The following is a 13,064-nucleotide window of genomic DNA, read 5'->3' on the forward strand; positions in this document are numbered from 1 at the left end:
GAGGTAAAAATGTTTTTGTGTCATTGCATTTTCTGTAAAACATTAAAAGTGTAATGTTAGGTCTAGCATGTCTCAGAAAATAGGGGGAAGGTACAAATGATTGTCTCATAAAGCCACTCTGAGCACTTATATGGCTTTGTCTTCTCTCACCTACAGAGTTTTGTATGAACACATCCAAAGATTGTCCAAAGTGGTAACAGCCAATCACAGAGATCTCCAGATTCCTGAGGTTAGTACACATGGTTTATATTGTAGCACTATTAGCTCATTTTTACACAATGGAGAATTTTTGCAGGTGGTAGAGATTATACTATTTTATGCAAGTTTTTTAAAATCTGCTAACACTCAGGACATCCTCCAGAAGATGAACAGTAGTTGGCAAACAGTGTAATAAAGCAGTTCTCGAGCAAAAAAACAGAAACTGCAGTACTGTACACTGTGGGTGTATGTATTTTTAAATACTGATTTTCAGCGCAACACTAGTTGACTTGCTCGTCGTTATTAAAAAAGAAACCGTTTTGAAGCTTCAATAAAAAAAAAAAATATTTAAAAAAAATAAACAGAAAAAAGACTAACAGCGCTTAGCTTTTATGGTATATTTTTAAGTTGTATACTATTTGTGAATCCAGTAAAATGCAAAATGACATAGAAAAACATATACCATTTGAAAAAATGATCTAGGGAACCTGCCAGTTGATTCAGTGGGTATATGACTGCCTATATTACGAGTGGAATAATAGACGAGAAAAAAAAAGGATGTGAGCTGACTTACAGCTGGCTGTTTTTGTAAGTGTAATAGGCACAGGCATCTGGAGCCATGCTGGCTGCAGTGCATCCCACAGCTGCTGGAGGGTGCATGGTGGAGTATCCATAGAGCGAACACAACGATCGAGGTGGTCCCACAGATGCTCAATTGGGTTCAAGTCCGGGGAATTAGGGGGCCAGGGAAGTACTTGGAAGTCTTGGTCGTGCTCGTCCAACCACTGTCGGACATTTCTGGCCGCGTGACATGTTGCATTATCTTGCTTGAAGATCCAATCCGCCTCAGGGAAGACAATTAGCATGTATGGGTGTATGTGCTCTGCAAGGATGGATTCATAACCAAATCGGTTGAGGGTGCCTTCCACATAGTTGAGTGGGCTCAGAGATTCCAATAAAACCTTTCCCCAGACCGTAATGCTGCCACCACCAGTTTGTTCTTCCAGCAATGGTTGCAGGGTGTCTGTTCTCTGATGTTTCTCGTCTGACACGCCAGCGTCCATCCGTTCGATGAAGCAGAAAACGAGACTCATGGGAGAGGGCAACCCTTCGCCAATCAGCGGAGGTCAAATTCTGATACAGGCGTGAAAGTTGAAGCCTTTTCCGCTGATGCACCTTCATTGGCATGGGTGGTGCAGTGACCATCCATTTGCTTTGGAGCCCCATATGAAGGGCTCGCTAAACTATCATTTTAGACACACGTCTGGTGGCGCCCAGGTTCATTTTGATGTTGAGCTGCCGCACTGTAGCGTGTCGGTCGGCCCTCACGCACCTTCATAACTGACGTTCACCTCTCACATCAATGGCAGATGGTGCTCCGCAGTTTCCACGTTGGTTATTCGTAATGGTGCCATTTGTCCAGTCATGATACACCTTCACCACAGCAGCACGCGAACAGTTCACAGACTGCGCTGTTTCAGAAATACTGCCACCCTTGGCCCGAGAGCCAATAATGATCCCTATTTGCAACTCTGATAAAGCGCCCCTTTTACCCATGACAGCAACGAGTGATATGAGTGCAGACAACCTATTGCAGACCTTATATACCCACCAAGCCAGCGCGTTGCCAACGTCAAATGGAGGAGTAGGTCATAATAATGTGACTCGACTTTGTGTGTGGGCAGTGTGCTTCTCACTACATGGGTTTTTCTTGTGGACATCAAGGGTTACTGAGCTTAGCTCCCTTTTATGGCTTCTATAAAGATAAGTGCCGATGTCTCGCTTTACAAATGGATGGCTTGTTTCCCCTCGCTGCTTGAATTGATAGAATAAATTGTTACTTTTTTGTATGCAAATAGTGTGCTGGTTCTGTTCCATGCTGGGACTTTTAGTTTTGAGCATGGATGCTGCTGTATACAGTTTATGTATGTATATACATATTTGTTTTGCTTGCAATATGCACAGAAAATTGTTGTATACTCCCTGCAACCAACCCTGGGGTGGAGTTGGGGAGGGATAACTATGTATTGGGTATTTCAACAATACAGTAGTAGTAAGAGTAAAAACGTGTGTAATTATTGTCTCTTGCTTTTCTGTTAGGTTTACTTGAGGGAAGCTCCGTGGCCTTCTGCTCAGGCAGAGATCCGCACTATCAGTGCATACAAAACCCCCAGGGACAAAGTGCAATGTATCCTACGGATGTGTTCTACAATCATGAATCTTCTAAGTCTCGCCAACGAGTACTCCGTCCCAGGAGCTGATGATTTTGTCCCAGTACTGGTGTTTGTTCTTATTAAGGTAATTATTAGGGAAAAAATATGAACTGTTAATTGATTCTGGCCCATTGAAAACTAATATGGCATAGATCTATATATCGTTAGTTTTCTAAATTCTCTTAGGCTTCAAATAGGCAAATATAATAGAACAATGAAGTGCTGTCTCAGTATTTTACCAATAAATCAGAGAAAATATTTTTAATCATAAAAGATATATGAAATAAAGAATAAAAAATAAAGGCGGAGAAACGCGTATAAGGCTATCTGTGTCAGCTACTCTGCCGGATATCAGCGAATAGCAATTACCGCTTTGGACATCCTATACGGACTTTATACCGTTAATTGAAGGAGGAAAGACTGATCTTCAAAACGTGAGTGCACCACGTATTTGTAACCGTAAAATACTGTTGATCAGTTTCACTCTCCGGTCTCTATATATCCTGGAAGAGTCCATATATTGGAACTTATCACGCTAATATTGTCATTTGTCTCTCTGTACGATTTACTCAGCCTGCCACATAAAGATATCCTGAAATGCTGGCGTGTTAAAGCCAAAAAAAACTTCTTTGGTCCTGGAGAATTTTTTGACACAAATTTTTAAACTGGATATATCTACATCCTTTAATGTGGCAATACGTGTTTCTTTATTGTTTCAATAATAATCTTAATGTATGGTGAACGGCACCGTTGGAATGCTCCATATTGATATATATGTATCTTAGTGCTATATTAGCACAGTTACTGCTAAATTATATCTGCTATAGTAGTATACCTAGGTTTTAGATTAGTCTTTTAGATATTGTGTAACATATGTCACCAGGTTTTCCTGGTATTCAACCCCTTTTTTATTCTTTATTTCATATATCTTTTATGATTAAAAATATTTTCTCTGATTTATTGCTAAAATATTGAGACAGCGCTTCATTGTTCTATTATATTTGTTTGTGTTGCTTACCTGATAGGTTTTACCCTACCTATCTCGATACTGAAGCAGCAGTCTCATTGTGGATTTTAAAACAGCTGTGGGACTTATCTAATCTAATTTTGATTGTATCCAGCGCTAGATTGTGTTTTTCTTTTTGCTTCAAATAGGCCACTTTTTTTTATTTTACACTTGTAAATTGGATATTGCAGACGTTATGGTACCGCTCCTCTCTGCATATGTCATTCTGCTTTTCTAAAATGCAGATTCATTTTTCTCCCCACCTACAAACAAGAGCACCTATGGTGGTGGAATTGTAGCCTTGCATTACATAACATAAGTGATTTTCTTTATTATCTGGCAGTGATTTTTAACTACTCTGCAAGACTTGTCTCCTTATTTTATATTTTATTTTTTCTTCCGCACGTCGTCTCCTTTAAAATGCAATCTATATTTCACTTTTTTCCAGGCCAACCCACCCTTCCTCCTGTCTACTGTGCAATACATCAATAATTTCTACTCAAACCGACTAACTGGAGAGGAGTCTTACTGGTGGATGCAGTTTACCGCAGCAGTGGAGTTTATTAAAACCATTGACGAGCGCAAGTAAATGTCACCATGGTGGGATTAAACAGGAAGTGACGGCTGCCTGCCAGCAGAGGGCAGCAGAGACCTTCTCCTTGTATCATAACTGTACAGAGAGGAAATGGTTGTTTAACCTTTCTGTTACATAAGAGGCCTGAAGTGCATTGTGGAGCACTGTGTTGCAGACCTCCTTTGCTTAGGATGAGCTAAAGGTGTTAACAGATGTTCCCTGTTTGGGGATAAAAAAAAAATGTATTAAATATGCGCTTATATTCATTTTTTTTTTTTTTTTTTTAAACACTCCTTCCCCCTTCTAATGCTGCATAATTTTAAATGAACTCTACTAAACGGATAATTACATTTTTATTTTGCAGGCTTGTATTGTTTTTTTGTTTCATTTTGTCTATCCAAGTTTAGCAAAGCAAGAAAAGGGACCACATTTTCAAGTATTTTTAGATTAAATTAAAAAAAATGTAGTAAGTTAACACTTATCACAGTTTTTTCTCTGTAGTCTAATAACATTATCTCTAGAGGTTAGCGGCAATAACTTAGAGTAGTAATAACACTTTGCTGCCTAGCGGGTAGTGAAGTGCCCCGGTGCTCACTAAATGATGCTGTTCTGCTCATTTTTTAAAAAGGGAAGCGGTGTACTAATTTTTCATATTTTGCCAAAAGTTATATAAAGAGGGTGTGAGGTTTATTGGTAAATCAAACACTGATCTCCATAATTTCAGAACTATAAAGGTGTTTTTCCTAATTAGAAAATCTCTCTTCATCCCAGCAATACTTCATGTATCTGTCACCTACACAAGGTGGATCACGCCGTCTTGTGGTTTGATCCAATATTTAGCCTATCCGTTTATTCAGAACTAATAATAATAATTAGTAAATATGGCTGCTGCCCACAGAGTGGCGATCTCCATCGTAAGTAAGCGATAGCAGATGACCTGCTTGCTGTCCAAGAAGTACAGCGATCCCTTTTTAAGGACTTTTGTGCTGAAAGTCATAAGATGTCCATTTTGTTAACGTCTAGAGGACCACTTGATCCAAAATATAAATTGATTGAATATGACATCTTGCAACTTGTGTATAATATGTACAGTACGTTAAATGATGCAGTTTTTATCGAAAGGATTCACGTGGCACTCTAGCTGTGGTCACACTATAAATTTATCGCACTCCCGGTTTTAAGCAGCTGATTTCAGGCAGGATATTTCAAGTATGAAGAGTTGTTTTAGTAAGTTGTCATACTCTGCATAATGGTTTCAATTCTGCAGCAGGTTATTAGAGCGGTCTTTTTCCCTTTAAAACATTTAATATCTCTCCAGTGACAACATACAACGACCACATTTCCCCATGGCCACTGGAGTTAATTTACAGCATTTGGGGCAAAAGAATAATCCTACAGATTGCCACAAATATCATTACTACCAAAAATGGGCTACTTCATTACACAGATGCAGTGTAAAGTAAACAATTGGCTCTAATAACACACAGTGGCTTTTATTCCGAACAATGAACACTTTTGGGCAAAATAACTTTATTCACAGCAGACAATTCTCTCATCCCTAAGACATTTATTTTCTGCTGTAATTACTAGGAACTGCATGCATTATTTCTTAGCTTTGACACACACACAATTTTTATTCTTGTGTGTTTCTGCTCTACAGGCTGCAGAGTGTATAATAAAGTGCCCACTTTGGCTTGTTGGCTTAATGGGTTCAGAGTTAGTAGTTAGCGCGAAATCACACTAACAGTTGGAATTATGGAACACTGCAGTGTCACAGTGTGGCAGAAAAATATTTATATATTCAAGGTCTATTATATTCATGCTTTTTTTTTTTTTTCCTCAAGAGAATTTAAATGTAGAAACTGGAATCTAATTTATTAATAACTTAATAGCACTGTTCATGAACAAGATTGCTGCCATATTGCTGAACACAAGACTGAAGCCCACCAAATTCGACACTGGATGATTCAGCAGGCCCACATGCCAAACAATATCAGACCTCGTTTAATGTTTCACAGAGTAGAGGCAGCCATTTTGTGTGGTGAACCAATGTTCAGGAAAATGCAGCTTATGTGTTCCCCAGGAAGTGGTAATATCACTGAGGTATTTCTCCCTCAGTGATGTCACCAGTAACTTGTACTTTGGTCAGCTTAGTTTTTCACTGATGTTCTTAGCGAGTTCATAAGTTGTATTCTCATCAGTTTGGCTCAGCCATTCCAGTGACTGGCTCTGGTGTGTGTGGAGGTGTGAGAGCAGTTAAATTGGTTTCACCAAAATTCAGTAAACTAGCAGGAATTTATAACTTCAGATTTTTGTTTTTTTCAAAAGAGGTGGAATATATTTCAGTCATTTGGTGTGTTTATCTTAGGAACACATTAGCGTGACAGAATAGTGCCCGTGGAGCTAGTATTTCCTACCAGAATCCTCTGCAAGTAAGCCATTCTCAGAGAGCAACTTTTCAGTAGTTTGATGGTGACTAAATACTGACATGAAATTTATTTCATAGATGTGCTTTGCTGTAAAATATATATATCTTTTTAATTATTCATATGGAATAAAAACTGACAGGGATTCATGGTGTCTTTCAGTTAATATGTGTCTGATTTTATTTTTTTAAACTTGTGAGAAATGAAACATACATTTTATGTGCTCAATCCTATTAGATGCGAGTTTGTTTCATAAAACTTGCAGACAATGCACACACCTGAAAAGTGCAAGATTAATTTAGTAGTTGCAGCGAGGATGTGCAACCTTTTTCCAGGGTCCACAGGAATCACCATGGGGTATAGTTGGTTGCCATGCACCAACAGTTAAAGCTTTAGCTCCTAGGATGCATCGGCCCTGCTCCACATATATCCAGCCTCAGGCAGCCAGTTTTTTTTTCGTTTGTTGCTGGCAGAAGCAGTCGCACCTTTGAGTACAGTGGGACTGTTAGACAGCCTCAAGCTTTTATTTCATGTTTTAAAGTTTTTACTTTGTTTCTGAGTAAGTTGCGCTGTGAGTCCTAATAGACACCTGTGCACCTTCTTCTACTACCCCCGCAAATGCCACAACAGTGTGCGGTCTGGTGATGATGGCGGGCACCAGCATGGCTTAGCTAGCCGCTCCACTAGGAAAAACCAGGGCTGCAGATGGATAATGGGGATGTCAGGTAAGGTGATTCCCCGCTTGCGTAGGGTAAACAGTAGGCTGCAGTTCTTGTGCTAGTTGCATGGAAAACCTGTTCAGCAGCCTTGTCCTCTCAGGATTTTGTGCAGGATGGTCAGTGTGTGATTTGTCGTGAACCTCCTCACCAGTCTACCTTACCAGTACTGGTGCAGGCCACCTTGGGTGTCCTCCAAAGCACAGTTTATGGGGATGTTACTGGATCGCTTATCAGCTCCCACGTTTCCTTCCACTGTGGAGTACACCCACAGCAGTTTCAGCCCGCTATGTTTATACCACCCCCATACATCCTTCCTGGATGGATGCTTATGCCCACCCAGCTCAGAATATAGCTTATACGTCTGCCGCCTTTCAGCAAGGTTTGTTACAGGCGACAGACCATTAGCCACCAAAGCACATAGGTGGCCTGTATTATTTAAACAGTACCCAGCTTTCAAATTATGACACATCTTCTGAGGAGGCAGATGCTGGACAGGGTTCTCCTCCAGGGTCCCTATTGGGTGAGGAAGACCGTCATGTGACAGTGGATGTTCCTTTCCTAGTGAGGGCGGTTAAATAAATCTTGAATATAGAGGATGAGGAACCCGCTCCTAACCCGAAAACCTCGGTGTTTAAAAGACAAAAGGTGGTTAAGGCTGAGTTCCCTCAATCAGAACAGCTCACTGAGCTTATTGGGGAAGCATGGAATAATCCTAACAAATGGTTCCTGATTCCTTAAAGATTAGCGTCCTTTTACCCGTTCCCACCTGGTGAGTATATTAAATTATTTTATTTATTTTTTTTACTATCCAGGATAGAGTTGTCCTCAGTACCCAGATAGTTACTTTCCACAAGTGGTATCCCGGGTTTTTCTGCTTTAGGACGTCCCCATGTTGATCCCTCTGGACTCTGAAGAAGAAATTAAGAGTTATGGTATAACTTACCCTTGTTAACTCTATTTCTTTGAAGTCCATAGGGTCCACAGGGCGCCCACCCTGATGCACCTGGTTTCAATGGATATTTTTCTCTCGGTTACTGATTTCCTCACCTTTTTGTGAGTTTTTCTTGTTCCTCCTTCTCCTGCTTTGAGCTTGCTTACAAAACTGGCTGTCTGGGAGCAGGGTATATACGGAGGAAAGCCGGTGTATTCTGGGTGCTAAAGCTTTAACTGTTTGGTGTATACCCCATGGTGATCCCTGTGGGCCCTATGGATAGAGTTAACACGGGTAAGTTATACCATAACTCTTAATTTCTACAAAATGTGACTTGGGGGAAGTGCATGAAAAAGTGGGGACACCATGCTTGGCCGCAAAAAAAGTGACAACTGCGATAGCAGCACCATACTGAATAAGGCTGTTAGTGGCCATAAGTAAAGTGATGGAAGTTCTTAAAAAGTGTCAAATAGCTGATTTGGGCACTTTTTTTATTAATGGCAAATTAAAGTCCTTGGAGACATTTTGGGATACAGAAAAAAAATATGTATAGTAATTTTTCAGTGTTTTTATACAAGTTTGTGAACAGTTAAAATAAACACCTTTAACTCTTATCTGCAAGTTTAAAAACCCCTCTCAATAGTCAATACATCTCCACGTACCCATCTCACATCAGTTACACCCCACCTAACTATCTCACATTTCCACAATGTATTTGTCTCACATGATTTACACCCCCCCACCTACCTGTTCTCAGACCATTTACACTGTCACGTACTCACCTCACATCATGTACACCAAGTCTGCGCACACTGCACCCATGGAATATACTTGCCTTGTGGCCGCTGGTGCCATTATCCTGGTGCTTTATATAGACATATGGCGGCAGTGCTGTATTTCTGAAGAAATCACCAGAATAATGGCGCTGACACAATTTCCCTGCAGATATTGCTCATGTGCAGGTGCGATACCTTCCAGTTAACAAGGTGGACCCCTTCCTATGATAAACACTTCTGTTTTATAGAGTGGAAATATTAACTTTATTGCAGAATAGTTTTGTGCCTTTCTCGCAGATTTACCTTAGTTAATAGCCATTGCATCTGCAACAATGATTGTCAAAGATGACTCTTTTTTCAGAAATGTGTTTAAAACTGTTTTCTGATGGAACTGGAGAAACAATTGACACAAAAGGTGGGAATAATTCCTTATTTCCCTTCAATAAACTCAAACAAGTTTAATTTATACTGCAAGCGCTCTTTTCCTTTACTTCTTCCAGACCAGCATACATGGATGAAGTGTCCAAATTTAGGACAAGAAGAACAGCCATATGGAGAGTTTTCAGAACTATGGCCTCTCTCCCTCTTGTGTCATCTTTTCATGACCTCAGAGTTAAGGTGCCCACACACATACCGACTTGCTCCCAATCAGCCGATGTACACGATTTCCTCTAAACTCTCCCTGAACTCTCTCCAGGCAGTCGTGGTCACGATTTGGAGTTAAAAATGTCTAATCTGACTTAAGATCTATCTTGCAGCCAGTGCATTGTGTCCCAGATTGGCTAATCTGCCCTACAGCACGGCAGATCTGAAGATGCGAGGTACGACGAGCGGGGACGCGCATCGGCATCGTGATCAAGAGTAGAAACTCACGATTTGGCCATTTTTTACATGCTCTGTCATCACGATTCGTCGAAAAATGGCCTAATTGGATGAAAAGTCAGTATGTGTGTGGGTACCTTTTAGAATTGGCTTATGTGGTATATTTAACCATGCAGCAAAGAAGGTCTTTGTAAAGCAGAGACGTTGGCTAGGTGCCGAGGGGGAGGTAGTGGGTACTACTTGCCCAGGCTGGTTGGAGGGGCCTGGCACGGGCCCGGTTCAGCAACCACCCCCAATGCTTTATCCACAATCGCTGGCTGAATCCGTAGCAGTCTCTGCTCACTGCCCAATGTGCGGCTGTGCTAATATATAGATGTGGTTGGCGGGGGCGTCACACTGATGTCCCCTCCCTTGGAGTAGCACAAAATTGTTTATAAAGGTTTTGTTGGGGGTTTGGGACGTGGCCAAGCCTCATGGATTTGGCCACACCTCCTCGGACCGGGGCCCGAAATCTTCCACTAGGCATAAATATATGGGAAGGGCATACACCTCTGTATCAGGTGCCATATCTGCTATATTCATATTGATGATTGCCACAGATAATTAACACATTAGATGTGTACTTGTGTGTATATATGTATGTATATGTGGTGTGTGACATTTTTTAAATAAGAATCACAGAAGCTCTGTTCTCATCATATACATTACGGGCCTGATTCAGAGTAGTATGTAACTCCAATAGTTTGCGTACTGCCTGGAAGATAGATCATAGGCACAAGCGCAGCATCGCTTTTCTTCTGCAAGATCCCTCACAGTTTCCCAAAGTCGCAGCCCACAAGCACTTAAAATGGTTACGCTGCATCCCCACGCACATCTAAGCCAGCCCAGCTTGAAGTTCTCCGATTCCCGGTGGCCCCAGAGGCACTGCAAGTACTATGTACCACCATTGCTTACATAAGGGGTTATAGCACCACTAAACACTAGGGTGAGTGTCATCTTTCTACCTGGCGTACTGCAAAACCCAGCAATATCCTTGCGCTCTAAGCTGCACCATATAGTGAATATGCCTGATATATTTTATTAACATTTATTTATTAACAGCTACTTGTATTGCGCAGCATATTATTGTTTATTTATATGGCGCCACAAGTGTTCCGCAGCGCCTTACAAGGTACATAACCAATAAGTGACTTGCAGTAAAATACAATACAATGAAGGACAAGGACATGGATAATATACATTCATACATTAGTAGCCATAACACCCAATTAAGCAACAAAGCATAGGCACCAAGTGTTAGGTGTCATAGTGGTGAGTAAGAAGCAGATGAACATAAAGTAAGGAGAAGCACAAGAGGGTAGAGGGCCCTGCTCCCAAGAGCATACATTCTCAAGGTGAGGGGCAGACAGACGGGCATGATACAGATGGGGAAGATAGGGAGGAGGGAGCATATGTAGTAGCAAGTTACGATGAGAGCTGGAAAGCATTGATGAAGTAGTGGGTCTTGAGAGCCCGTTTCAAGGATTGTAGAGCGGTGGAAAGTCTAATGGGGAGAGGGAAAGAGTTCCAGAGGTGGGGAGCAGCACGGGCAAAATCTTGGAGGCGGGAGTGGGAGGAAGTAGTTGGCATGAGAGGCGGTGTACATTTGTTGAACGAAGAGGGCGGACAGGAGTGAAGGGAGATGAGGTCAGAGATGTAAATGGGAGAGGAGTGTGTGAGGGCTTTGTAAGCGAGTGTGAGAACCTTTAATTGGGTTCTGAAGGGGAAGGGGAGCATTGCGCTTTACAATTGTAAACATTAACATATATCTCTGTGTCTCTATGCTACCTGGTTAAATAGACATTAGACTTGGTAATAGATAATAGAACAAAAATCTACACCCTAGCGCTACTAGAAACGCTGCAAAAAATAACCATAGTACAGGTCACAGAGCCTGCTTAATACAACATATGAAAATAAATGCGGTAATATAGTTCTTGCTCCAAACCTGTTCCACAAATATGGGTCTGTCTGAATGTGTTCACCCGTTTCCTCCAGTGAACATGACTCCACTCCACAGGATCACCTAAATGTCAATGTAGAAATATATAACATAGAAATAATAATAAAAAAAATTGTTAGGAAGAACACATTTTCACAATACACCTCGTGGTGAAAAGAGTGAATAGTGTCAGTCCAACACAGAACGAATAGGTAAGTTGTCTATTCACACCTCATTCCCCAAATGTATCACCAAAACAAAATTGCTGGAACGCTCACATTTGTGCTTACATAACGTAAGTGAATAGTAATCACATCAAGATATCTTTTCACCATCACACGAGTGTTCACCATAAATATTGCATAATAGAAATGCTGTTAGAGCCGAAAGCACTCTGGGGCTTGCGGCAATGAGACCCTACCACAAGGGTCTCATCGCAATCCCCATCGCGACCATCATCATGGCCGCTCACTATAGCTGTGGGTGGTCACCCACAGCTATGCGAGTGGCCACGAGGCCGTTCTGAAAAAAACAAAGCCCGGCCCTGATTCAGAGCGAGTACTCTGTCAGAGTGTCCAGCTCTGAATCAGGGCCACGGTCCAGGAGACTCAAGCTAATACCCTGTGAAATACTCTGCTAACAGGTTATGGGCGCAGGCAGTGCTCCAGACATCGCTTAAACATCATTCCAGTTACAGACAGCCTGGGTTCAGATCCCACTTACAGTGGTTGTCACTGCACAATGGCTGCCAAAAAATTCTGATACCCTTGGTGTGTAACAAACGTATATTCACTATACCACAGTTAAGCAATTGCGCATGATATGTGGGTAAGTTTGGAAATGGCTTATGAAGATAAAGGGTTAATGAGAAGAATTAACTTGAGGCATGAATTATATGCAACAAAGCTTAGTTTATGTAAGAATATGAACAAGTATATAGACAATGTTATCCATGATGAGGTTGCAATGGCGGTCTTGCAATATCTTAAGCAAGAGTACGACTTCCTGGTAGCATTAGAGTCAAGTACTCGAAGAGACTGTATGTACTACATTATTATCTAGCTTATGTCTTTTCACCCTCCCTTGGCTTTTTACCTTTTTTTGTTACATTACAACCTGTAATTTATTTATTTTTTTTATCTGAATTTTATGTGATGGATCTGCACAAAATAGTGTATTTTGGTGAAGTGAAATGAGAAATATATATATATATATATATATATATATATACATATATACATAAACAAAATAACCACAGAACATACCTTAAATAGATTCCACCCAGTGCTCCTTCACCACGCGTCTCCTTCCCAATGGGGGTCTGATGACGTCATAGAAAGCGTCAATGCGCCGGCGTCATCGTCATCCCCGGGGGGTGGGTACACTGAAAGTGTTTACCATCACCATAGGAACAGCAT

At 41.1% G+C, this 13,064-nt stretch overlaps 1 protein-coding gene across 8 annotated transcripts in view; it reads left to right on the forward strand.

Moving 5' to 3' along the window:
• GAPVD1 (GTPase activating protein and VPS9 domains 1) overlaps positions 1-9,309 on the forward strand; it is a 105,671-nt gene extending 96,362 nt beyond the window's left edge. For all 8 annotated transcript variants that reach the window (XM_088471115.1, XM_088471108.1, XM_088471112.1 and 5 more), the window contains 3 exons: positions 157-229; positions 2,299-2,496; positions 3,866-9,309. In XM_088471115.1, the coding sequence (XP_088327241.1) occupies positions 157-229; positions 2,299-2,496; positions 3,866-4,006 (412 nt within the window). In that variant the 3' untranslated portion in view covers positions 4,007-9,309. The remainder of the gene's footprint in view (positions 1-156; positions 230-2,298; positions 2,497-3,865) is intronic.
• The last annotated feature ends 3,755 nt before the right edge of the window (positions 9,310-13,064 follow it).

The sequence above is a fragment of the Taudactylus pleione genome, unplaced genomic scaffold (assembly GCF_031769625.1).
Source record: "Taudactylus pleione unplaced genomic scaffold, aTauple2 ptg000110l, whole genome shotgun sequence".
Lineage (NCBI taxonomy): Eukaryota > Metazoa > Chordata > Amphibia > Anura > Myobatrachidae > Taudactylus > Taudactylus pleione.